This window comes from Nycticebus coucang, chromosome 2, assembly GCF_027406575.1.
Source record: "Nycticebus coucang isolate mNycCou1 chromosome 2, mNycCou1.pri, whole genome shotgun sequence".
Classification (NCBI taxonomy): Eukaryota; Metazoa; Chordata; class Mammalia; order Primates; family Lorisidae; genus Nycticebus; species Nycticebus coucang.
The window spans coordinates 6,387,876-6,415,820 of record NC_069781.1 but is presented as its reverse complement, the minus strand read 5'-3'; the positions used below and the strand labels follow the sequence as shown (position 1 = coordinate 6,415,820).

The window sequence follows — 27,945 nt, the reverse complement described above, 5'->3', positions numbered from 1 at the left end:
AAACAGGCAGATCATACCAAATTGTGATTCATGAAAAATATTTTTTGTTTGACTTTGAAAAGCCTCCAGAAAGAGAAAAGCACCTGTGCGTGGAAGTGCCCTCTTTGCAGGGATGTGGAGGACCAAGGTGGTAGTGGAGTGTCATCCACTCGTGGCTACTTCAGAAGAGGCACAGTGAAAGGGAAACTTTTTTTTTTTTTTAATTCTGCCTTGAGTTTAAAAATGTTTGGTGTACTCACAAGTATAAAACAAGTATTTCCCCATCCCATACACAGATATTCTGTGCCTCTTCAACCACTCTGTCACTCCCTGGGTGGCAAGGTGACCCCCGGTGAGAGGTGTGGATCTCTCAGTTTCTGGGTGGGCTGCTTCTGGATCAGAGGCCAGAGTTTAGCAGTCAGATTTGCTGTTCTAGAACTATCTTGAATTGACTGCAGTGACAGTTTCTCATTAGCACAAGTATTTGTTTACACAATAAAAATATACTTTTATTTTTACTTTGTATTAAAATTTATGTACATGCTTTAAAAAATGAAGTAGTGGAGAAAGGCTTATAAATGAAAAGAATCACTTCTATCCAACCCTGTCCTGCTCTAGACCTACTCCAGAGGAGGCCATTTTTAACTTGTAAATTTTTCCTTGTGATGGCTATCACTCTTATCTCCAAAGAATTTGTTTCATCACTAGCTATTGATAGTTTTATTTTTATTATTACTTCATTTTGAGACAGGGGCTTGCTTTATTGCCTGGGCTAGAGTGCAACGGTGTCATCATAGTTCACCGTAGTTCACTACAACCTCAAACTGAAAGGCTCAAGCAGTCCTCCTACCTTGGCCTCTCAAAGCATTAGGATTATAGGTGTGAGCCACTGTACTTGGCCTATAGATTGTTTTTTAAAGTTGAAATTGGTTTTGTTAGGATGAGCATGTCTGTTATTTATTCCATAGGTAAGTCCTGTAGTATAATTAGTCTTTTTTCCTGAACAGCTTTTTGTTTTTCACTTTGTGACTCATTGCCTAACACTATTTCCGTGTGATTCCGCTGCCTGGTTTTGGTCAGCACTAAAAGCTAAACAAAATGTCAGTGACTTTAAAAATTGGGAGTCATTTGCTGGAAGGAGCAGCCCATGCAAGCAAACTTAAGTGAAAGAGGAGTTTACTGGAAAGACTCAGGGAGGTCTGAAGGAATTTAGGGGAAGGAAGACTGACCAGTCTGAAGAGCTGATAACAAGAACTCAGGTTGCTTTCTGTCTCTTCTGCCTCTGCAGACAAATGAGCATAGGGCCTCAGAGCACAGGCCAGCATTACAGGCTTCCCTGCAAATAGAACCAGCCGGAGTTCCCGGGCCCAGTCTCACATGTCTCCAAGCAGCATTCTCTGGCTTAGTGCAGCTGTTGGACTTGTTCCTCATGGCCAGCAGTCTACTAGTTGTAGTGGAAAATACCTCAGAAAGTGTTCAGGATACTGATTATTCACAAGTTAGGGGCTTACTATACCAGGAACAGATAGGCTGATTTGGAGGATTAATCTTTTGGTTGCTGAGGCTTTCAGATCATCTTCCCAGATTTCACAGCCTCCCCCAGTAAACATGACAAAGGAGGCATCTCTGTTCTTCTCTCCTGTTTGAATAATGCCAAGAAAATCAGTGCAAAGCTCTAACATTTCCTGTCTCTTTTTTCCCCAGATTAATTGGGAATCTTGGCTACTAGAGGATTCTAGTCGAGCCGAACTGCCCGTGACAGACAAGAATGATGACTCCTTGCCCATGGGAGTTGCCATAGACTATACTAATCAAGTGGAAATTGCCATCAGTAAGTGTATCCTGGGCTTATAGTCTCTCTAGTAATGTTTAACATTGAAAAGACCGTTACTACAAGCGTTCGTGACAGAGTCCTCTGCTAAGTACTTTTAACTTCGGCAGCACATTTCTACCTGAAGAGTGCTATAGAGTGCATTGTGACAGCATTAGACTAATTCAAATGGCTTTCATTGATGACCCCAAATCCAGACATACTGTGTATACACATGTACTTGTCTGGTACTTTGGAGCCTGGTTGAAACGTAGAGCATCAGGATTTCGTGGCTTGGTTTCTGTGTCCATGTGAGTTCCCTAGTAGGTCCCAGAGGAGCACTACCCTGATTTGGTACTGTGCACTAACACTCAGTTTGAAGGAAAGGATTAGGAAATGGACACCACAGGCCCGTGACTTCCAAATTGGGCCTGGGTGTGTGCTCTGAATACATCTTTTCCCCTAAGATTCTCTTGTTGTCTTAATTGGCAAGACCTACTTAGGATTCAACTGTGAATCAGTATAAAGTTTGAGGTGTTCTACATCCTACTATGTGTTTTCCAAGTTTAGTCTGTCATTTTCTACCACACTGAGCAGTTCTTAGAGACTACTTGTTTGTTTGTTTGTTTGTTTTGAGACAAAGTCTCATGCTGTCACCTGGGTAAAGTGCTGTGGTGTCATAGCTCACAGCAACCTCCAGCTCTTGGGCTCAAGTCGTCCTTTTGACTCAGTTTTTCCATTTTTAATGGAGACAGGGTCTCGCTCTTACTCTGATCTTGAACTCGTGAACTCAAGCAATCCACCCTCCTTGGCCTCCCAGAGTGCTAGGATTACAGGTGTGAGCCACCATGCCTGGCAAGACTTCTGTCTTGGTCAGGAGAATGCCAAGCCTACCTCCTGAGTACTGGAACACTCATAAAAACTGAGGGACCTTTGGGAGGGGCAGAGCTTCTTTGGGCCTACTGGAGCTTTCCCTGGTAGGTCCCAGCAAGAAGGCAGTGATCCCATGGTAATGGTGGCTCTCTTTAAATGGCTCTCTTTAAAAAGTTGATGCATGAAGCTGGGTGGAGTGGCTCATGTCTATGATCCTAGCATTCTGGGAGACCAAGGTGGGTAGATTGACTGAGCAATCCAGGAGTTTGAGATCAGTCTGAGCCAGAGCAAGACCTCCTCTCTCTTAAAAAAAAAAAAAAAGCCAGGCATTATGGCAAGTGCCTATAGTCCCAGCTACTTGGGAGGCTGAGGCAAATGAATCATGTAAGCTCAGGAGTTTGAGGTTGCTGTGAACTATGATGCTATGGCATTCTACCAAGGGCGACAAAGTGAGACTCTGTCTCAAAAATAAAAAATAAAAAAATAAGAAGTTGATGCATGAAAGGCTGTTCAAGTCTGCATCAGAACAAACTGCCTTGAACTGCTATTGAGATGAGCCCCTCAAGCCTTCTTGTTTAGCAGTCTTTCTCTTCTGGGCTCAGGCCCTTAGCTTGATTTGGTTCTTTTATCATCTTTGTTTTCTTTTTTATCAGGTGAAGAAAAGACTCTTCCTCCTGCTCCAGTTCTCATGTTACTTTCAACAGATGGTGTGCTTTGTCCATTTTACATGATCAATCAGAATCCTGGGGTTAAGTCTGTCATCAAGGCACCGGAGCGCCTTTCATTAGAAGGAGAGCGACAACCCAAGTCACCAGGTACGTGCCTTTGCGTGTTTTGTCGGTCAGGGAGCTATACAGGGCTCGTACAGTATTTCCCCGATGAAAATGGCGTGAGGATGCACAGTGGTTGTCTTTACTGGGCCAGTCTTAGGAGGGCATGGGCATCTTTTTTTGAACACATGTACATATTTGTACTTGCCATCTTTACCCCCAAGCTTCATTTTTCAGCTGTTAATTTACTTCAGAGAAAAAGGAAGGTCAAAGAAAAAGGAAGGTCAGCCAGACAAATCTCTTCAGGTGATTTAGCAATAATATCTTATTACAGGACCCTGTATTACATGGTCTAAATCCTGAAGACTTTGAGTTTAATCATGGAGGACTAGTTAAATAAATGATTATATATTCATACAGTGAAATGCCATGTAACTATTAAAAATGTTAAATTTATTGACAAGGAATTGGTGAAATATGAAAAGCCCTGTATGCTGGGTAATCCCTTTTTTATGAGGAAAAATATATACATAGAAAAATACTTGAAAAGAGGATATTAAAATCTTAAGTAGTGGTTATTTCTGGATAGTGGGAACATGGAGATTTTTTTAAATTTACATTTAATTTTTTTTTTTTTTAGAGACAGTCTAATTTTACCACCCTCTGTATAGTGCTGTGGCGTCACAGCTCACAGCAACCTATAACTCCTGGGCTTAGGCAATTCTCTTACCTCAGCCTCCCAAGTAGCTGGGACTATAGGTGCCTGCCACAATGCCCAGCCATTTTTTGTTGCAGTTTGGCCGGGGCCAGGTTTGAACCCACCACCCTTGGTATATGGGGCCAGTGCCCTACCTACTGAGCCATAGGTGCCGCCCTACATTTTATTTTCTTTAAGTTTGTTTTCTCTTTTTTGAAAACATTAAGTAATAACATCTTATTACTTAAGGTGGAGGAAAAAAAATCATTTAAGGCTCATCAGACATCAAGTAATAACCACAGGCAACATTTTGGTACATATTCTTCATACAAATGAAAGCACACATATAAATTTTAATCCGTATTTTTAAAATTTTCACCCTAACATTTTTACCACTTGTAAAAGGAAAATATAGCACTATATTGGCCAGGTGCACTGGCTCATGCTTGTAATCCTAGCACTTTGGGAGGGTGAGACAGGTGGATCACTTGAGGTCAAGAGTTGGAGCAGAGCTGAGCAATGTGGGCGGTGCCTGTGGCTCAAAGGAGTAGGGCACTGGCCCCATATACCGGAGGTGGCAGGTTCCAACCTAGCCCCGGCCAAAAACTGCAAAAAAAAAGAAAAGCTGGGTGGGCAGTGCCCGTAGCTCAGTAGGCAGGGCGCCGGCCACATACACCTAGGTTCAAACCCAGGTCTGCTCATTATGCAACCAAAAAATAGCCGGGTGTTACAGTCCCAGCACTCTATCCAGCTTGAGACTCTGTTTCAAAAAAAAAAAAAAAAAAAAAAAAATAGCTGGGTATTGTGATGGGTACCTATAGTCCCAGCTACTTGGGAGGCTGAGGCAAGAGGATCACTTGAGTCCAAGAGTTGGAGGTTGCTATGAGCTATAATGCCACAGTACTCCAGGCAACAGAGACTCTGTCTTAAAAAAAAATATATATATATATATATAATAAAAAACACTGTAATATAGTGTTAACAATATAGCACTGTTTTCTATATTGGAATTTTACTAGTATTTCTCTCTCTCTTTTTTTTTTTTTATTTGGAGTCTTACTCTGTCACCATGGGTATAGTGCTGTGGTATCATCATAGGTCATAGCAACCTCAGTCTTTTGGACTCAAGTGATCTTCTTGCCTCAGCCTCCCTAGTAGCTGGGACTGTAGATACCTGCCGTGACACCCAGCTAGTTTTTCTGTTTTTAGTAGAGACAGGGTCTCGCTCTGGCTCAGGCTGGTCTTAAACTCCTGAGCTCAAGCAGTCCACCTGTCTTGGTCTCCCAGAGTGCTAGGATTACAGGTGTGAGCCACCACATTGGCTTGTATTTCTCTTTTTGAATTCTTTTAAGTATATAACTAATATAATTTTTTTTTCTAGTGTATTCAATTTCCTATCTAAGAAAAAATACATTGACCAATTGATTTAGATAAGGTTGGCAATACTTAGGATTTATTTTTTCAATGCTTCCGAATGCAGAGAGAGTTATACTTCAAAAATAATAGCCACTTGGCCGGTGCCTGTGGCTCAATGAGTAAGGCACCGGCCCCATATACCAAGGGTAGCAGGTTTGAACCCACCCCCAGCCAAACTGCAACAAAAAGTAGCTGGGTGTTGTGGCAGGCGCCTGTAGTCCCAGCTACTTGGGAGGCTGCGGCAAGAGAATCGCCTAAGTCCAAGAGCTGGAGGTTGCTGTGAGCTGTGACATCATGGCAATCTACCAAGGGTGACAAAGTGAGACTCTGTGTCTTAAAAAAATAAAAATAAAAATAACAGCCACTCAAAAACTTGGGCCCTACCAGTTAGCAGTGCGACCCCCAAGCAATACACCAGATGGTCTGCATTACCAGTGGTGTGTCAGGGTATCACACTATCCATAGTTGATGTGTTCTTTGAGTTGTCCCCCCTACCCCCATAAGTGGTCATGAGTACTGTGAACTATTTGTACCCAGTTTCCTGGTTTGTCTATAAGTAAGCAGTGCAGCCTGTGAAGTTGGGAGCCTGTGTGATTAAGGTTGTTTCTGAGTACAGTGCAATGTGAGGGACTTTGCTACCAGCCCATTAAATCCTGGAGCACAATCTTAGGTCAGTTAGACTTTCATAGGAAAACTCCCCTCTTCCCTCATGTTTGGTCCAGAGATAATAGTGATGTTCCAGTGAGTAGGAGAGAGCCTCCAAAGGGGCAGAAAATCTATCTTGTCAGCTCACCAACTCTAGCTAAATAAAGCCCATGTTGTGGATTCAGTAGAGTGGAACCATTGATACTCCCATCCGTTTCTACACTTCAGCTCTAAGGATTCTGTCCTGAATGATCAGTGGTAGTAATAGAGTGATGGTTTTCAAACAAACTGTTCTATTTTTGGTGGAAAAAATACCAATGATTTCTTTAGGGTCCAGTATTTGTTGGTCTACTAACATGAATGAAGATGTTTACCAACTTTTTTCTTTTGAGACAGAGTCTCACTTTGTCACCCTGGCTAGAGTGCCGTAGTGTCACAGCTCACAACAACCTCAAACTCTTGGGTTTAAGCAATTCTTTTGCCTCAGCCTCCCAAGTAGCTGGGACTACAGGTGCCCGCACAACACCCAGCTGTTTTTATAGAGATGAGGTCTCACTCTGGCTCACGCTGGTTTCAAATCTGTGAGCTTAAGCAAGCCACCCGCCTTGGCCTCTCTGAGTGCTGGGATTACAGGAATGAGCCACCCACCATGCCCTGCCTGGTGTTTACCGTCTTTATGTTTATGTCTTTAAAGAAGTTAGGTATTACTGATTCCATACATATTGTATAAAAGAAGTATTAATCATAGATTTCCTTGCATTATTATACTTTTATTAAAGTAACAATTTACTTGAATCTTTTCAGAAAGTGGTATTTTTCATGTATGTATCCCAAATATTTCATTGCTTTAGATACAGTATTTTCTATGAAGATACATTATCATTTCAGTTAATTTTGAAGAACTAAGTTCTGGTCATTTAAATAGGAAATGTGTTGACACAAAAATATTCTTTTTTAGCTATTTAACTTAAAGATTAATATGCTTACCCTATTGAAAGTTTTGAAAATAGAAAAAATTTTGGTGTCTGTGGCTCAAAGGAGTAGGGCACCGGCCCCATATACTGGAGGTGGTAGTTTCAAAGCCGGCCCGGCCAAAAAAAAAAACTACAAAAAAAAGAAAATAGAAAAAATTTTAAAATTACCTTTTGCAGTATTCTTTTCCAGTGTTTTTTTCATAAGCATCTTTCTTCATAGTTGTAACTATAATGTGTACAATTGGTATAAATCGTACCAATAATGTGTATGATTGGTTATAAATTTAAATTGTAAACATTTTCCGGGTTCTTAAGTAATCTTTGTGATTCATTTAAAAAGAGTGATTTCTGGACTGCGCCTGTGGCTCAGTGAGTAGGGTGCCGGTCCCATGTACTGAGGGTGGCGGGTTCAAACTCGGCCTTGGCCAAACTGCAACAAAAAAATAGCTGGGCGTTGTGGTGGGTGCCTGTGGTCCCAGCTACTCTGGAAGCTGAGGCAGGAGAATTGCCTAAGCCCAGGATTTGGAGGTTGCTGTGAGCTGTGTGATGACATGGCACTCTACCGAGGGTGATAAGGTGAGACTCTGTATCTAAAAATAAATAAATAAAAAGAGTGATTTCTTTCTCTTTTTTTAAGTTAATCACTTATTATTTATTTATTTTTTATTGTTGGGGATTCATTGAGGGTACAAGAAACCAGGTTACACTGATTGCATTTGTCAGGTAAAATTCCTCTAAAAGAGTGATTTCTTAATATTCCATTGACAGTTTTTTACCATTTGGATTGTATTACATGTCTTCAGTTTTAGATTATTTTTGTGGGCTTTATTCATTGAAGGGGGATTTCTGGGTCTATTTTTTTATGGTTATTTGGATATAATGCCAAAACATTTTCTTAAAAAATCATGCTAAATTAATTACCTACCAGTGGTAGTTTCATTTTAGTTTTACGTAAGTATAGAGGATACATGTTTTAGTTTTGATAATTTAGAGGACAATCAAAAATGTTCCTCATTTCACTATATGTTTCTTTGATTGAAATTGTATATATATATATATATATATATATATTTTTTTTTTTTTTTTTTTTTTTTTTTTTTAGACAGAGCCTCAAGCTATCGCCCTGGGTAGTAGTGGTATCACAGCTCACAGCAGCCTCTAACTCCTGGCTTAAGTGATTCTCTTGCCTCAGCCTCCCACGTAGCTGGGACTACAGGCACCCACCACAATGTCCAGCGTTTTTTTTTTTTTTTTGGTTGTAGTTGTCATTGTTGTTTGGAAGGCCTGGACTGGATTTGAACCCACCAGCTCTGGTGTATGTGGCTGGCACTTTAGCCACTTGAGCTACAGGCGCTGAGCCAAAATTGAATATATTTTTTATGTGTGAATTATGTTTCTAGCTTGTAATTATTAAAGTCTTGAAATCTTTAATCTCAATTTGTATGAGCTTTCTAAAAAACAGAAGACTTATATTTTAGCTGTTTTATCATGCCTAAGTAACTATTTTTTACACAAGTCATAACTTCTTTTTGTAATTTTTTTTTTTTTGTCACTTCTAAATTTATCAAGTTGTCAGCCTCTCAGAGATCTTTGAGAAATGTATTTTTTCTGTATTGTTCATTGAGTATTCATGGAGTCCCGTCAGCCGAATCTCTTTCCTCATTTCCTTTGCCATACACGATATAAGTTTCATACATCTTATTACCCTATGTGGGAAGTCTGGCAGTAACTATTGCCACCTTTCTTGCCCTTTTTTTTTTTTTTTTTTTTAATATTTTTGCTTCTTGAACTAGGATCATTTCTGGCCTCATTCTACCACATACCCTTTTTCTCTGCTTTTTGTTATTTGGACCTGTACTGTTATACTACTAACTTTTTCATTTCTTTTTCTCCTTTTTTTTCATTACAGGAAGCACTCCTACTACCCCGACCTCCTCTCAAGCCCCACAGAAACTTGATCCTCCAACAGCTGCAGCCCCTGTCTCTGCGCCACCTTCATCATCTGCTGCTCCCATTGCCACCTTCTCTTTACTTCCTGCTGGGGGAGCCCCTGCTGTGTTCTCCTTTGGTGCTTCATCCTTGAAATCATCTGCTTCTGTCACTGGGGAGCCCTCTTCATATTCCAGTGGCTCTGACAATTCCAAAGTAGCCCTGGGCTCTGGCACATCAACCTTCTCTTTTGCTCCTCCTTCTAAAGCCTCCCTGGCCCCCACCCCTGCAGGGTCACCCATGGCCCCATCAGCTGCCTCATTCTCCTTTGGGTCAGCAGGTTTTAAGCCTACCCTGGAAAGCACACCAATGCTGAGTGGGTCTGCTCCAAACTTAACAATGAAGCCTTGCTTCCCACCATCATCCTCTGCAGTCAAGGTCAACCTGAGCGAAAAGTAAGTCACTTTAAAAAGTTTGTTTCTTCTATTAGATAGGTAGAAATATTGCAGGGTATTAGCTGGAATTAGAGTCATTGTGAGAGAAGTTACTCAATTGAAATTTTTGTCCAAAGTAATACTTGCAAATGGTGTACATTCAACCAATGTAGAAAGCTTGCATTTCATCAGTGAACAGAGGCAGAAGTGTTCTCTTAGCTAGTGTTACATTTTCTTGACCTCTAGGCAATTTGTATTTAAATACTTGTTTTGCTTTTCCACATTTTAAATGTAAGAGATATTTCTTATTTTTTAAAAGGAAGCAGGGTGGCCCCCGTGGCTCAAGCCTATAATCCTAATACTCTGTGAGGTTGAGGCAGGAGGATTGCTTGATCTCAAGAGTTGGAGACCAGCCTGAGCAAGAGCAAGATCTCGTCTCTACTAAACATAGAAAAATTAGCCAAGTGTCATGATTCGTACCTATAGACCCATTTACTTGGGAGGCTCAGCAGGATCACTTGAGCCCGGCAGTTTGAGGTTGCAGTGAGCTACGCTAACACCACTGCACTCTACCTAAGGTGCCTGAGCAAGACTCTGTTACCAAAGAAAAATTAAAAAAAAAGAGGAAGCAATCCAGAATATACATTACATCCTGGAAGGGAAATGAGTGACTTGTAGTCTTTTGTTTGTTTGTTTGTTTTGTTTTTTGTTTTTTGAGACAGAGTCTCACGTTGTCACCCTTGATAGAGTGCGTGGGGTCACAACTCACAGCAACCTCAAATTCTTGGGCTTAAGTGATTCTCTTGCTTCCCAAGTAGCTGGGAGTACAGGTGCCCGCCACAACACCCAGCTGTTTTTATAGAGACAAGGTCTTGCTCTGGCTCAGGCTGGTCTTGAACCCATGAGCTTAGGCAGTCCACCCTCCTTGGCCTCCCAGAGTGCTGGGATTACAGGCGTGAGACACCACACCTGGCCGTGAGTCCCTTGTAGTCTTCATCCCCTTGTGTCTACTCTACTCACTCTGAACTGTTACCTATAAGCCAACAAAGTGATCCTTGTGAAATTGTAAATACATTAAGATGACTCTCCTGCTAGATCTGTCCCTGGTGCTTCTCACTGCTTTTCAACTACAATCCAAATCTTCAGCATGGTGTCCAGGGTATCCAGTTTCCTCCAGATTTAGGTCCTGGAGCTCACTCGTAACTTTTTTATTTCTTCTTTATCTTCTTGTTCTGTTCTTGCTGGAATGTAGGCTTCTTGAGGGAAGCAATCCCTTATAGCTTGTAACCCCTCCCAAAATAACCATGAGTGTAAACATGCTCAGCTTTCCCCTGCTCTCCATTGCTGCTGAGTGATGGTCCTCCTGCTGTCGCTGTCATTGCTGACGTGGGATTGGCACATAGCCACCTCATTCTAATAGTCGCAGAGCTCTGTCTTGTTGGCTCCCCACAGTTTGTTTGCCCAGTCATCTAATGCTGCGTGTTTAGTTTGCTTAATGGCTTTTGCTCTTTAGGTGGAACTGACTTTACATTCCTGTTACACCATAAACATCCTAAAAATAGTGTCCTGCTTTTTTCTTCCCCTTTCACTCTCCAGAGAAGGTGACTACCCCCAAAGTGAGTTCTTAATCATTTCATTGAAGAAAAGTACTAAACTCTTCAAAGCTTGGTTGGGTCTCCCCATCCTTTTTTCACTCAGCTGGATAGAATAGAAAATAAGTATTTTATATCATAATAAACTTAATTTCATCTTTACAGTAAGTACTGTATTAAAGTACTCAATATTTTAATTGAACAAATCCATTCCTAAATAAGCAGACAATAATATAAATGTTTCCTTTCAGCTTTCACCTTTTATAAGAAATAGCTGAACATTAATGTCTCCTAAGGCAAAAAACGACAGATAGTAAGTTATCCTTTGGTGACGTTGCTCATGCCAATGTGAAAGAATCTTCTAGCAGGCTTTTCTGAGGCACTTTGGCTCTCATTTTCAGGTTTACTGCCGTGGCTACCTCTGCTCCTGTTAATAGCTCTCAGAGCACACCTTCAATACTGCCAATATCTTCCACCTGCAAGCCAGCTGTTTCTGCACCTCTCAGCCACCCCACACCTGTCTCAGCATCAGTCAGTTCCATGTCACTGAAGTCCTCAGTCTCTCCCTCACCATCAGGTATGATTTTAAACATCTTTAGACCTCCAGTCCTTCTTTCCTAGGTTAGTGGTTTTCAGTGTTAAGAATCCTAGCTGAGGGGGCGGTCCCATATACCGAGGGTGGTGGGTTCAAACTCAGCCCCTGCTAAACTGCAACAAAAAAAATAGCCGGGCATTGTGGTGGGCCTGTAGTCCTAGCTACTCGGGAGGCTGAGGCAAGAGAATCGCCTAAGCCAAAGAGCTGGAGCTTGCTGTGAGCTGTGATGCCACAGCACTCTACCAAGGGTGACAAAGTAAGACTCTGTCTCTTAAAAAAAAAAAAGAATCCTAACTAGGAGGTTATTTTTTCTTGCTTCCTGTATCTCACATTAACCCATTTATGCTTCAAGTTCCATTATGGGAATGGTAGTGATGTAGGAGTTATTTATATCCTACTGTTTGAGGTCATCACCGAGGTCTGATTTTTCACACCTGTCTGCCTCCTGTGTTATCACGTGGTACACAGAGTTAGTCACTGCTGCAGATACTGGTGTGCTGGGAACTTGTCAAAAAGTCATGCAAAAAAAAAAAAGAAAAAAAATTCAGAAATTTCACCCTCCAGTATAAATGAGTTGTGCTGTGATTTTCATACTCTCAGTTGGGAGATTTGTAATGGCCTTGAGGCTACCAGGCTTCTCTCTGACACTTCTCATGGAGCTGAGTGTACTTGATTCAAAGAAAGCATCTTGCCATTGGGCATTTATCTTCACATGGAGCCTGCCCTCTGTGCAGGGCAATTGCAGAGCGGCTGCTTTAGGGCACACAGGAGAGAGAGCTCTTCTGGTTATTCTTTTATTATTATTATTATTTTTTTTTTTTTAGAGACAGAGTCTCACTTTGTCACCCTCAATAGAGTGTGGTGGCATCACAGCTCACAGCAACCTCCAGCTCTTGGGCTTAGGCAATTCTCTTGCCTCAGCCTCCCAAGTAGCTGGGACTACAGGTGCCCACCACAACACCTGGCTATTTTTTGTTGTAGTTTGGCCGGGGCTGGAGTCGAACCCACCACCCTCGGTATATGTGGCCGGCGCACTACTCACTGAGTCACAGGTGCCACCCTCTTGTGATTATTGTAGAGCAGTACTTTAGGGCGCATGGGAGAGAGAACTTTGTGTAACTCTTGTGATTTTTGCCCAGGGGACAGTGTTTCTTTTTCATAGTCATACTATAAGCAAGAAGTTTGTTACGTAAAGATCATGACTAGAAATAATTACAGCCATTGAAGTATCTAATAATACATGGGCAAATGTACCTAGTCTGTCTTGTCTTTTACTTTTGAACTTAGAGGTTACAAAAATTGTGTAATGAATGCTATGCCCTTTACCGAGATCCAGCACTTGCCAACATTTTACACCATTTGATTTATCTTTCCTTTTTGTGTTAAGGGTTTTTTGATTAATTTCAGACATCATGAAACACTTCATCCCTAAATATTTCACTGTAAATATTCTAAAATCAAAGACATGGCTCAGCACCCGTAGCTCAGTGGTTAGGGCACCCGCTACATACACTGAAGCTGGCAGGTTCAAACCCAGCCTGGGCCTGCTAAACAACAATGACAACTGCAACAAAAAAAATAGGCAGGCATTGTGGCAGGAGCCTGTAGTCCCAGCTACTTGGGAGGTTGAGGCAAGAGAATCTCTTGAGTTTGAGTTTGCTGTGAGTTGTGATGCCACAGAACTCTACTGAGGGTGACAAAGTGAGAGTCTGTCTCAAAAAAATAATAAAATAAAATAAAATCAAAGACACACAGACGTTATCAGACTTGAGAAATTTAACAGTAATCTTACCTCTTAGTCCATATGTACAATTGTCCCAACAGGGTTATTTGTGGGTGGTTTTTGTTTGATTGGGTTTTGGGGGCGGGGTTTGTTTTTTGTTTTTTTGTTCTTGAGACAGAGTCTCACTCTGTCGCCCAGGCTGGAGTGCCATAGCATCAGGTTAGCTCACAGCAACCTCAAACTTTTGAGCTCAGGGACTCCTCCTACCTCAGCCTCCCCAGTAGCTGAGACTATAGGCACTCCCCACTATGCCCAGCTGATTTTTTGTTTTTAGTAGAGGTGGGTTTTTGCTTAGACTGGTCTCAACTCCTAAGCTTAAGTGATCCTCCTACCTTAGCCTCCCAGAGTGCGAGGATTATGGGAGTGAACAACTGTACCTGGGCCATTGCATTTTGTTTTTATCTCATTTGTTTATAATTTCAGATCGTTCTTCAGTTTTTTTGTCTTTTTTGTCTTTTACCTTACAACATTTGTGAAGAGGTCAGGCCATTAATTTTGTGAATTTGATCGTTACAGCTGATGAGATTCTCGATAAGTATTTTGGGCATTACTACCACAGAGGTGATGTACATTATCACATGATTTCATTGTTCTGACACAATGTTAGGTCTGCACATGATGATGTTAGGTTTGTCAGGTCTATCTTAATTTTCAAACAAGGGTACATGTGAAACTTAACTAAATGTAGAATATAAATGTCTTAACACAATAACTAAGAAAATGCCATGAAGGCTATGTTAACCAGTTTGATGAAAATATTTCAAATTGTATATAAAACCAGCACATTGTACTCCATGACTGCATTAATGTACACAGCTATGATTTAATTTTTAAAAAATTTTTTTTCAAGTTGGTTGCAGGCATATCTTTTTTTTGGAGACAGAGTCTCACTATGTCACCCTCGTTAGAGTTCCGTGGCATCACAACTCACAGCAACCTCAAACTCTTGGGCTTAAGTGATTCTCTTGCCTAAGCCTCCCAAGTAGCTGGGGCTACAGGTGCCCACCACCACCACTCCTGGCTAGTTATTTTATTTTTAGTAGAGATGGGGATCTACTCTTGCTCAGGTTTGTCTCAACTCTTGAGCTCAAGCAGTCCACCCACCTCAGCCTCCCACAGTGCTGGGATTATAGGCATGGGCTAACACACCTAGCCAATAATTGAGTATTTCTTAGTTAATATACAATAAAGTGTGTGTCTGTGTGTTTTTTAGACAAAATGCTATTGCACACTTAATAGACTACAGTTTCTTTTATAGGCACTGGGAAATCAGAAATTTTGTGACTTGCTTTATTGCAATACTCACTTTATTTGTTGTGGTAGCTGGAACCCAGCTGCAGTGTCTCTGAGGCATGCCTGTATTTTCATGAATGACAATCATAATATCTAGCCAGATATACTTGGGCAGCCATTTGAATTTTAAGTATCAGGAATAATTTTATTTTGGTAAATACTGAGCATATGACCTGTAAAATTCCTGAAATCTTGGCTCCTTGCCAGTTGCTCAAGAGAAGGTATTGCCTTGGGAAGTTTGCCAGTCACCACATTCTGGGTCTTTTCATCAGACTCTGAAGGGCATCTGTCTATGACCCAAGAGATTAAGAAATATTGCCCTGGTCTTTTCACATCTCTTTGTAGTTCGCACATTTACTTTCTCTCACCACCCAGATCTCCCTACCTACCATTACCATTGTTGAATTCTTAAAGTTTTAGGGCTCTAAATTATTGAATATCAATCCTAGTTGCACACTAGACTTACTGGGCAATCTGCTCCCTATCATTTTAATCAGACCTTTTGGGGATGAGATTTGGTATGACTTAGGTATGCTTGCTTTTTTTTTTCTCTTTGAATTTTTAATTAAGTATCATTAGTTGAAAAATGTCTGCCTTTCTATTTTAAGGAAACAGTTCCATATTTTACTTACTTAAACATTTTTTTTTTTTTTTGTAGAGACAGAGTCTCACTGTACTGCCCTCGGTAGAGTGCCGTGGCGTTACACAGCTCACAGCAACCTCTAACTCTTGGGCTTACGCGATTCTCTTGCCTCAGCCTCCCGAGCAGCTGGGACTACAGGCGCCCGCCACAACGCCCGGCTATTTTTTTGTTGCAGTTTGGCCGGGGCTGGGTTTGAACCCGCCACCCTCGGCATATGGGGCCGGCACCCTACTCACTAAGCCACAGGCGCCGCCCTACTTAAACATTTTAAATACAATAAAACATTTTATTTTAAAATAAATATAAACTTACAGACATTTAACATTAATATAATCAATTTAGAGGATGGACTTCCTCCATCTTTGTATTTAAGAATATTTTACTGGCGGCACCTGTGGCTAAGTGGATAAGGTGCCAGCCCCATATACCGAGGGTGGCAGGTTCAAACTCCACCCTTGGTAGAATGCTGTGGCATTAGCTCAGCACCTCAAACTCTTGGGCTTAAGTGATTCTCTTGCCTCAGCCTCCCAAGTAGGTGGGACTACAGACACTGGGCTATTTTTTAGAGATGGGGTCTTGCTCGGGCTCAGGCTGGTCTTGAACTCATGAGCTCAGGCAATCCATTCGCCTCTGCCTCCCAAGTGCTGGGATTATAGGTGTAAGCCATCGCGCCCAGCGTGGCTCTGAAATTTTAATGTATTTTTTTTTTATCATGTTGTAACAGAGATTGACACAATTGGTAGTCATCACTCTTTAATAAAGATCATAAAAGTAGGGTCAGGAACGATGCATAACTTAATTCCTTAGATTTGGTAAAAGGACATTTGTGATGGGAGAAATAATGGGAATAAATGCTGTCTTTTTTAACTGACTTCTTATTCAAGCAGGACGATCTATGCAAGGCAGTCCAAGCGCAGTACCCTCAATGGTACAGAAATCACCCAGGATAACCCCTCCAGTGGCAAAGTCAGGTTCTCCCCAGGTATGTTTCAATTCAGCTTGCAGTGCTTGTGTTTGTTATTGTATGGCCCCAAGCACACATATTAAAATGATGTTTTAAAATTCAGAGCTTGGAAATAGCAATTAGGATTGTGTGATAGAAAATACCAAAGTGTGAGGTTTGAATAATTGTAATATATACTCATGAAAGCAATTGGTTTACTTTAATTTTTATTGACATATAATATCACAGAAAAGATACATAATTTAAGTAGAGATAAGTGAATTGTCACCAACTGAACCCACTTGAGGCATTAGCACCCAAATCCAAAACCAGAAATTTACTGAAACTACAGAATTCCTCCTTGTAAGTCCCCTTCTGCTTAGTCACTCATCCTTGCCAAAGTGATTTTGATTTTGAACAGCACAGATGTATTTAGCCAGCTCATACTTTCTATCAAATGGAACCATACAGTATGTTTTCTTATTTCTGACTGTTTTGTTCAGTGTTATATTTGTGAGATTTATCCATATTGCTCCTGTATGGAATTCACTGTATAAGTATATATCACAAGTATTTGTTCCATTCTTGATGGGCACTTGCATGGTTTCCAAGTTTAAGCTATTATGAATAGTGTTGCTTTGACCCTTCTAGTTGATATTCTCTAGCAAACATATGCACACATTTCTTTTGGGCATATGCCCAGGAGTTGATTTGCTGGGTCCTAGACGACGTGTATTTTCTTCTTCAGTAGATTGTTACTAGGAATATACAAGACTTCCAGCAGCTCCACATCGTCACTCTTGATATTTTTCATCTTTCGTTGTTGTGTTTTGAATTTGTATTTCCCTAGTGACTAGCAAAATTGAACTTATTTCCATCTAATTATTGGCCATTTGGATAGTTTCTTTTATTTGGTGTTTGTTCATGTCTGTAGTCTATTTTTCTGTTGCATTATCTGGCTTTTTCTTCCTGATTTGTAAGTATTCCTTGGACATATACACACACACAATGCAAATACTTTCTCTCTTTTTTTTTTTTTGAGACACAATCTCACTTTGTTGCCCTGAGTAGAGTGCTGTGGTGTCATAGCTCACAGCAACCTCAAACTCGTGGCCGGGCTCAAGCGATTCTCTTGTCTCATCCTCCCAAGTAACTGGGACTACAGGCACCCACAACATCCAGCTATTTTTAGAGGCGAGGATCTTGCTCTGGCTCAGGCTGGTCTGGAACCTGTGAGCTCAAGCAATCCACCCGCTTCAGCCACCCAGAGTGCTAGGATTACAGGCGTGAGCCACCTCACCCAGCCTCACAATGCAAACACTTTCTCACCTTGAATTGCCTCTTAATTTTTTTTTGTGCTTTCTTTTGATGAGTACAGTTATTAATATAATTGAGTATATCAATTTTCTTCTTTTACGATTAGTGCATTTCACGTCTTTTTTATTTATTTATTTATTTATTTATTTTTGAGGCAGAGTCACAAGCTGTCGCCCTGGGTAGAATGCCGTGGTGTCACAGCTCACAGCAACCTCAAACTCTTGGGCTTAAGCGATTCTCCTGCTTCAGCCTCCGAAGCAGCTGGGACTACAGGCACCCACCACAGTGCCCGGCTGTTTTTTGGTTGCAGTTGTCGTTGTTGCTTAGCAGGCCCGGACTGGGTTCGAACCTGCCACCTTAGGTATATGTGACTGGCACCCTGCTGACTAAGCCACAGGTGCTGCCCTAATTCATGTCTTATTTTAGAAATAATTTTCTATTCCAAGGTCAGAAATATACTTTTTCCATGTTTCTTTAAAAGGTTTATTATTTTACTTTCATTTAAATTCTGTAGTCTGTCATCTCACTTTAATGGTTTAATATCAAGAAAATTGTATGTTAGTTTTTCATATAATTATCTGAGTGCCCTGAGAACAGGAGTCACGTTCTCCATGTCCCCTTAGCTGATGCCCCTCCCACCCTAATGTACACCTGAACTGGACACATAAATACCCAGGTCACAGTTCATGTTTGTGGCATAATGTATGTTTATGAAAAAAATGTTTGCTGTTAGAGGGGTGCAGTGTTGAGTTTTTTTTGTTTTTTTGCAGTTTTTGGCCAGGGCTGGGTTTGAACCTGCCACCTCCGGCATATGGGGCCGGCACCCTACCCCTTTGAGCCATAGGCGCTGCCTTGTTTTTGTTTTTTAAATAAGAGATGGAATCTCCCTCTGTCACCCAGCTGGAGTGCAGTGGCACAATCATAACTTAGTGCAACCTCAAATTCCTGAGCTCAAGCAGTGCTCCCACCTCAGCCCCCTGCGTCGCTGGTGCTACAGGCATAGGACATCATGCCTGCTAACTTTGAAAAAGATACTGGTCAGGCACAGTATCCTAGCTGACACCTGTAATCCTAGCAGTATGGGAGACCAAGGTGGGAAGATTGCTTGAGAATAGAGCTCAAGAAGAGCATAAATAAGAAATACAAAAAACAGATTAGCTGGGCATAGTGATGGGAGCCTGCCATCCTACTAAGGAAGCTGAGGCAAGAGGATCGCTTGAGCCCAGGAGTTAGAGGTTGCAGTGAACTACCATGACACGATTGTACTCTAGGGGGGATGACAAAATGAGACTCTGTCTCAAAAGACAGTGGCCTCACTGTTGCTCAGGCTGGTCTTGAACTTCTTGCTTCAAGTGATCTCCCACCCCAACCACCCAAAGCATTAGAATTACAAGTGTGAGTCACTGTGCCTGACCAATGTTTGCTGTTTTAGTGAATGCTGATACAATCAGTCTAAGAGTTCTCTAGTGTTAGTTGTTGTAGCAAATATTTTACCTTAAAAAATAAATAAATAGGGCGGCGCCTGTGGCTCAGTGAGTAGGGCGCCAGCCCCATATGCCGAGGGTGGGGAGTTCAAACCCAGCTCCGGCCAAACTGCAACAAAAAAATAGCCGGGCGTTGTGGCAGGCGCCTGTGGTCCCAGCTACTTGGGAGGCTGAGGCAGGAGAATCGTGTAAGCCCAAGAGTTACAGGTTGCTGTGAGCTGTGTGACGCCATGGCACTCTACCCGAGGGCGGTACAGTGAGACTCTGTCTCTACAAAAAAATAAAAAATAAAATAAATAAATAAATAAATAATTGGCACCTCGAATGGTAACATCTCTAAAAACGAACTTTGATTTTTTTCTCCCCAGAAACTTTTCCTTCTCTAGCATTCCCAACTCAGGAAGTAGCCCAGACAAATGAGCTGTTGCACAAGCCCGCAGCCCAGAAGCATCCTCTCTTTCCTGTAACAGCACCCGCCTCAAGTCCAGGCTAGCAGATGGTCTTGTCACTTCCACCCTTTGCTGTCATGAGCTCATAGTTCTGTTGCTCTGCTGGTGTCCCGTGTTAAGCCATTGACCTCCTGACTGCTTTTATTGCCTTCTCCACTCTAGGTAGCAGCAAGAGGGCTCTCTTTTTAAAATCATAAAGCAAATCATCATTTAAACTCTCTTCAAGCACCAGTAGTAGCTTTCTTTTTTTTTTTTTAGTAGTAGCTTTCTAACACCCCTAGAATAGAATTCAAACCCCTTGGTGTGGCCTTGCACCACCTGCCTCCGCTTGCCTCCTGATTCTGTCTTGCCCCTCCAGGGCCCACCCTGACATCATGGAGCCTGCACGTACTTTTTCTTTGCTTCAGACACACCAAGTCTCTCCTGCCTCAGGGTTTGCACTTGCCCTTCATGCTGCCTGGGAGGTGCTTCTCTTCTCTAGCTTCCTTCCTTCCTTACTGCTGTCTGAAGTAATGCCCCCTTTTATACTCCTTATGTTTTCCTTTTTATTCACCTGTTGAAATTATCTGATGTGTTTACTTTTCGTTATTTGTCTTGTCTCGGTAGAACATAAATATAGTATCTGGTTCACCTCTATCTCTGCTGTCTGGAATATACCTTATACAAAGTACAGACCCAGTAAATATGGGTTCAAAAGAATGAATGACGGAACAATATGATACAAAGAGCGTCACTCTCTATGATATGCACTGATGTGATTGCTCTAGAAGCCATAACTTATAGGACACATTTTTAAACCCTTTCTCTTCTATTTTAGGTGAAGTCACTTCAGCCTCCTGTTACAGAAAAGCAGGGAAATCAGTGGAAAGATTCAGATCCTGTGATGGCTGGAATTGGGGAGGAGGTAAATTTGTTTCCTAAGGATTTTTTTCCAGAGATAGTTCTGATAGTGAGATTTGTATGGCTCTGAGTACAGACTCCCAACATGACTAGTTTATTCTAGCATTGAAGCTTGGCCCATCCTAGAAGTCTGAGTTGTTAGTAAGCACAGTAGCAGAGACATTACTCTGTGCCATTCAGCCTGAGTAGTTCCTCACTTGTGGCTTCTACAGATTGCACACTTTCAGAAGGAGTTGGAAGAGCTGAAGGCCCGGACTTCTAAAGCCTGTTTCCAAGTGGGCACTTCTGAGGAGATGAAGATGTTGCGAACAGAATCAGACGACTTGCACACCTTTCTTTTGGAGATTAAAGAGACCACAGAGGTTTGTGTTGATGGATATTTTTTTCTGAATTAAATTGCATTTTTAGAAATTGTTCTAGTATTCCATGGGTATATATATTATACTTTTATCTCGTCAAGGCCCACAAATTCACACCCTATCTTCAGCACTTGTTAATGAATATGTGACTTTGGGCAAGTTAATCTTGCTACTCTGTTTCAATTTTCCCATCTGTAAGATGGAATAATATTTTTTACCCCTTTGATACATATTATGAATTTTGTGAAGTTTATTGTACTTGTTACTTTAAGTATACTTGAAAGCTTAATATCTTTAATAAGTGTTAGGAAAAAAAGAAAATAGGATATTTTAGAGCATATACAGTATAAAAATGTTAAACATTTGTTGTTAATAGTGCTATTTATTGTTACTTATATTATTACTTACTATGTGCTGGGCTCTGTGCTAAATTCTTCACCTATCTTTTCTCCCTGAATCCTTGTAACTTCTCTGCATTGTATGTTCTAGTATTCTCTCAGTTTTTTAAGTCTGGATACTGAGGCTTCGAAAGGTTAAATACTTTGTTGAAAGTCAACCATCTAGTGACTGATCGTGCCGGGATCTCATTTCGACTGTCTGACTCCATGGTTTTAGTCTTAAATGACATCCTTGGAAAGGGAAATCTCTCTAGAGTGATAGTAGTGATTGTCTTCAGGCAGAAGGATTGTGTACTGTCAATACTTTATGCCGGTTTTCTGAGTTTTCAATCATTAGTATATGTATTTTTGTTAAACTAGGACAAAAAATAATTTTTTTAAAAAACTAGTTATCTTTCCTTCTAAGCAGTGAAATTCCTTTTTTTTTTTTTTACATGGCTTAAATATATTCAGATGTTCATCTTGTTAAATACTTGAGAAATGCCATCTTCCTTGATCTAGATAGAAAGGTGTTGTTTTTAGAATTAAAAAATTTTATATCAATATCTTCTTGTACCTTTTCTAGTCTCTTCATGGAGATATAAGTACCCTGAAAACAGCGTTACTTGAGGGCTTTGCTGGTGTTGAAGAAGCCAGAGAACAAAATGAAAGAAATCGTGACTCTGGCTATCTCCATTTACTTTATAAAAGACCTCTGGATCCCAAGAGTGAAGCTCAGCTTCAGGTAGGAGAATCTGTTTTAAGCTATTGAGAAGATTTAAAAACAAACTGCTTTGCAAGTTGCTCTTTCTGTAGGTGTGGATTTGGATGAAGGCCCCCTATGAAGTTGTCAGCTTTCTGCGTATAATTTACCACACTTTCCATAAACTATCTTAACTGTGGGAAAGAAAATGGTACACTTTTCTACTTAATTTTTTTTACTAACAGAATAAAATTCTTTTTAAACCTTAAACTTAACAGAAAGTATTCTCCTAAAACATATTTTTATAAATCAAGTTGTGAATAAAAATATTTAAAGTAGCAACTATTTCTTGAGGGACAGGTAATCTGCTAGGTGTTTTTTGAGGGGTTTTGTTTGTTTTGTGTTTTTTGAGATAGAGTCCTCTGTTTCCCAAGCTGCAGTGTAGGAGTGCAGTGGCATCATCACAGCTCAGAGCAACCACAAACTCCTGGGCTCAAGCAATCCTCCTGCCTCAGCCCCTCACGTCGCAGGGACTATAGGTGCCTGCCATGATGCCCAGCTAATTTTTATGTTTTTAGAAGGGGTGGGGTCTCACTCTTGCTCAGGCTGGTCTCCACCTCCTGAGCTCAAGCAAACCTTCAGTTTCAGCCTTCCAGATTGCTAGGATTATAGGTATGAGCCACCACGCCTGGCTGCTGGGTGTTTTTATACATTATTTTTAGTCTTCAAAGCCAGCTTCTCTGCAAGATAAGAGTTTGGGTCAAATCTATCAAAAATAGAAGGTGCATCTTACAAGGGTATATGTGAAACTTGGTAAACGGTCTGTGAAGCTAGTGAATGATGCCCCATGATCATATCAATATACACAGCTATGATTTAATAAAAAAAAAAAGAATAGAACACAAATGTCTTAACACTGTGATTAAGTAAATGAGGTGAAAGCTATGTTAATTAGTAGGATGTAAGCTCTCCAATTTGTACAAATAATCAACACATTGAATCCCACAAAGGCATAAATGTATTCATGATCTGTGTATATATGACTTAATAAAAAAAGATAAATTGAGTTTAATGGACTGAGTAGGTTGCCCAAGGTCATGCTGACTGGTGAGAGTGGAACCAGAATTGAAACTTATGTCTGCCCGAGCTCTTTCCTGTGTGCCATACGTTTTTCCTCATTAATTCTTAACTATTCTTAGTCTTTACTAAAGCTATCTAATTTTGCTTTCCATCTTTTGATTTATCCCAAACCGTCGTGTTCGGAGTCCTCTTCTGCCTTCTTACATTTGCCTGGACTCTTGGTGGGCAGGACACATGCATAAGCAACTCTAGTCTTCCTCACCTCAGATGTGCTTTAACAAATTTAAGGATGCAGACTTTACTGTGCCCATGTTTTCTTCCTACCCTTGGGGTCAAACTTACCGATAGTAAGAAAATGAGAGAAGTGGTCCCTTCCCTCAGAAAGGTTGAGGAACCCTGTTGTTCTCTGCACCCCTCTGGTATTCCTCATGCAGCTTCCTTCCACTGTGGATGTTACCTCTCATAGCAAGAGTGCTGACTGCCCGCCCAGTGCTCATCACATTGTACGTAAGCCTCCCCGCTGCACCCTAGCTACATGATCTTCCTATGTGTCTTTTCCACCTCTTGCTCTATTGCCAAACCAAGAGGAAAGCATGCAGCTTTTAGGAGACAATGTTCTTCCTTAGAAAGGAAAATGTTTTGTGCTGCTAAGTAAACAATAACAGTTAGCATATATTGAGTGCTTACTATGTACAAAACAAAGAAGAGACCAAGGTACCTGAAACTGCCCAGGTTTCACCACCAATAAATTCTGTAACCTTGGCCCTGAGCAGTCTGCCTCTAGAGCCTATGCTCTTAAAGGCTATGCTACAATCTACAATTCCCATGGCTGTGTGATAATGAGAACAACGAACATACAAATTTAACGTAGGATGTGTTGTTATGGGAACAACTAAGCCACAGAAAAGAAGTATTTGTGATAGCCCTTGACAGAATTTTTTTTGCTGATAGACACAGGTGGGAGGGCATTCAGAGGAAACATCAGATAATGCAGAGGTGTGACGACAACGGAAATGGTCAAAGGACAGAGCCCCTGTAGTCATCAAGTATTGAGTAGCAATCTATATTTGCTACTAAGGCCACTGCTACTACCCTTGAGTCAGCTTGGCTCCTTTTAAATGACATTTTCTCTTTTTGAGTTGGGACATACACAATTTTGAAAACATTTAAACTTATAAGATCTTTATACATATGTACAGATCTTCCCTTAGTGTGTGACACTTCATGTTCATTTGTATACATTCTTAATTGGATGTTTCATCCTTTTAATTTTTTTTAAGACAGGATCTTGCTGTGTTGTCCAGGCTATAGTGCAGTGGCTATTTATAGGCACAATCATAGTGCATTACAGCCTGAAGCTCCTAGGCTCAAGTGATCCTCCAGACTCATCCTCCCAAGTAGCTAGGACTACAGGTGCACACTACCATACCTGGTTCTATTTTTAATTTTTAAGAGTTAAGTTGCATAGCCAAGAAGGTTAACAATGGCCTCAATTTTTTTTTTTTTTTTTTTTTTTGAGATAGAATCTCACTATGTCACCCTCAGTGGAGTGCCATGGTGTCACAGCTCACAGCACCCTCAAGCTCTTGGGCTCAAGTGATTCTCTTGCCTCAGCCTCCCAAGTAGCTGGGACTACAGGCGCCCGCCACAATGCCCAGCTATTTTTTTGTTGTTGTTGCAGTTGTCATTGTTGCTTTAGCTGGCCTAGGCTGAATTCAAACCTGCCAGCCTTGGCGTATGTGGCTGGCACCCTACCCACTGAGCTACGGGCACTGTCCAGCGGTCTAAAGACCATTATTACAGTCCTAAAATAAGTTAAATAGGTAAAACTTTAATAATGATACATTCAGTTTTTAGTACTTATGCTTTTTTATTTTGAGACAGAGTGTCTCTATGTTGCCCTCTGTAGAGTGCAATGGCGTCACAGCTCACGGCAACCTCAAAACTCTATGGGGTTAAACGATTCTCTTGCCTAAGCCTCCCAAGTAGCTGGGACTACAGGCGCCTGCCACAATGCCCAGCTATTTTTTGTTGTTATTGCTGTAGTTGTCATTGTTGTTTGGCAGGTCCGGGACGAGTTCGAACCCGCCAGCCTCAGTGTATGTGGCTGGTGCCCTAACCACTGAGCTATGGGCACCAAGCCCTATTTTTTGTTTTTAAGGACAAATGAATATTTCTCAATTGGTGGGATGACTTATATATTCTATTTTGTGAATATATAGGTTCAGAATTATTTTCATTGTTTTGTAGGATAATTTTGTTTATAACTAATTTCATGGGTGGGAGAGAACAAAAAGTAAATGGATATACTATGTTGGGTGAAAGTGCTTTGGAAATTTCCCAGACTATGTTGAGATAGTCTCAGGAGCTGAAAAAGGAGAGCTAAGCAAGAATATTTGTTCTCTGGGGGCCTTAGGCAGACACACCTATTCTGTTTTTCTTTTCTTTGTACTTACTGCTTCTCTGTGGAAAAAATTAAGGTAATTTTCTGTTTTTCATTTTAATTATAACATTTCAGTGATTATATTAAACCTATTATGCTTTCCTTATTCATTATGGATCCCAATGTGGAAATGTTTCACAATTATTTTGACTGTTTTCATACATCTTACCCCAAGCTATCAGAAAAATGAGTCATTTGCCTTTTAATTTTTTTTTCTTATAGGAAATTCGGCGCCTTCATCAGTATGTGAAGTTTGCTGTCCAAGATGTGAATGATGTTCTAGATTTGGAATGGGATCGGCATCTGGAACAAAAGAAAAAACAAAGGTCAGCAAATCTCTCATCCACAGTGGGTTGGAGTAGATACTGCTGTTGCTTTTTTTTTTTTTTTTTTTTTTTTTTTTTTGAGACAGAGCCTCAAACTGTCGCCCTGGGTAGAGTGCCGTAGCATCACAACTCACAGCAACCTCCAACTCCTACGCTCAAGTGATTCTCTTGCCTCAGACTCCCAAGTAGCTGGGACTACAGGTGCCTGCCACAACGCCTGGCTATTTTTTGGTTGCAGCCGTCATTGTTTAGCGGCCCGGGCTGGATTCAAACCCGCCAGCTCACGTGTATGTGCCTGGGGCCTTAGCCGCTTGAGCCAAACGCGCCTAGCCACTGTTGCCTTTTTTAAAAGATGATTTGTGAGCAGCTGTCAAAATCCCTCTGTGCATCCATTCTTTTTGACATAGTCATTCTCCTTCTAGAAACTTTCTTACAGAAATAATAAAAGATTCTCACAACATTTACATAGAAGAATTTATATTCCAGCACAATTTATGATAGTGAAATATTGGATTCGTCCTGATTTTTTTTCTTTATGATTATTATTATTTTTTTTTTTTTTGAGACAGTCTCATTATGTCACCCTCAGTGAGTGCTCTGGCATCACAGCTCACAGCAACCTCCAACTCTTGGGCTTAAGTGATTCTCTTGCCTCAGCCTCCCAAGTGGCTGGGACTCAGGTGCCCACCACAAGGTTCGGCTATTTTTTGTTGCAGTTGTCATTGTTGTTTAGCTGTCCTGGGCCAGGTTCAAACCCGCCAGTGTATGTGGCTGGCACATTAACCACCGTGGTACGGGTGCCAGGCCGTGATTTTTTTTTCTTACTACAGAATACTTTGTAACCATTGAGTAGCATGTTTCCCCCCCCACCCCCCAAATTATATTAAATATATTTTCCATGTTACATGAATTGTATATAATATATAAATAGTTTATCACAATAATTATTACATATAATATATAAAAATAAGTAAAATAGGGCAAAAATGCATACTGGATAATCTGAACTTGGAGAATACATAGAGAAGAGACTAGAAGTAAATTTATCAAAATATTTGGTTAAATGTGCAAGATTGGATGAAGAGAAAAATTTCCTTTATAATTTTCTGTGTTTTCCAAATTTTCTTTTAAGAAAAAACTTCTAATTAGTGTGGCTCATTAAAAGGATGAGAGGAGGGCGCTGTCCCCATACACCGAGGGTGGCAAGTTCAAGCCCGGCCCCCGCCAAACTGCAACAGAAAAATAGCCGGGCGTTGTGGCGGGCACCTGTAGTCCCAGCTACTCGGGAGGCTGAGGCAAGAGAATCATCTAATCCCAGGAGCTGGAGGTTGCTGTGAGCTGTGATGCCACGGCACTCTACCGAGGGCGACAAAACAAGACTCTGTCTCTAAAAAAGAAAGAAAAAAGGATGAGAGGAATGGTGGCCAAGGAATGAAAACCCTTTTGGTCTAGTCTTTTATCCCTAGATACTTGGTCTCATGCCACACATCTTCTGGAAGGAGTAGAGTGCAGCACACTGTGGAAGTGTGAAGTACCCATACAGATCTGACAGTCAGAACAGCCAGGAAATACCTACACTGGAGTTGTAGGATTAGCCCTTTTCTCCATTTTATTGTTTTCACTCTTGTTGTAGTTTGTTTTTTTGTAGAGGGTTCCTTTACTTAAACCATTTATACTCAATTCTTTTCCCATTGCCGTCCTTAGGCACCTGCTTGTACCAGAGCGAGAGACACTATTTAATACCCTAGCCAACAACCGGGAAATCATCAACCAGCAGAGGAAGAGGTTGAATCACCTCGTGGACAGTCTCCAGCAGCTCCGTCTTTATAACCAAACTTCCCCTTGGAGCCTTCCCTCAGCTGTTCCTTCTCAGAGCAGCACTAACAGGTTTGCAAAGAACTTGCACTCAATAAATGTGGTTGAACGAAAGCATGAATGTATATTTGGGGAGTAATGTGGGACAGTCTTAGCATGGTTGAGATGTGGGTTTGAAGGTGACTGCTGTCTGTTACCTTCGTGATCCCGGTCAGGTTCCTCACCCTCTCTTCTCCTTTGTTCCTTTGCCTAAAATACAAGGATGATAATACCTGCCTCGTGAGATTGTTGGAGAATTAAATTAAGTCTATAAAGT

At 41.1% G+C, this 27,945-nt stretch overlaps 1 protein-coding gene across 4 annotated transcripts in view; it reads left to right on the top strand.

The window, feature by feature from the left end:
* Positions 1–27,945, top strand: part of NUP214 (nucleoporin 214) — a 140,776-nt gene that overhangs the window by 33,501 nt on the left and 79,330 nt on the right. For 3 of the 4 annotated variants that reach the window (XM_053559302.1, XM_053559313.1, XM_053559322.1), the window contains exons 10-19: positions 1,684–1,810; positions 3,316–3,477; positions 9,074–9,548; positions 11,521–11,696; positions 16,318–16,415; positions 20,444–20,530; positions 20,739–20,888; positions 21,849–22,007; positions 25,711–25,814; positions 27,519–27,701. In XM_053559302.1, the coding sequence (XP_053415277.1) occupies positions 1,684–1,810; positions 3,316–3,477; positions 9,074–9,548; positions 11,521–11,696; positions 16,318–16,415; positions 20,444–20,530; positions 20,739–20,888; positions 21,849–22,007; positions 25,711–25,814; positions 27,519–27,701 (1,721 nt within the window). The remainder of the gene's footprint in view (positions 1–1,683; positions 1,811–3,315; positions 3,478–9,073; positions 9,549–11,520; positions 11,697–16,317; positions 16,416–20,443; positions 20,531–20,738; positions 20,889–21,848; positions 22,008–25,710; positions 25,815–27,518; positions 27,702–27,945) is intronic. The other variant, XM_053559309.1, reaches the window with a different exon arrangement.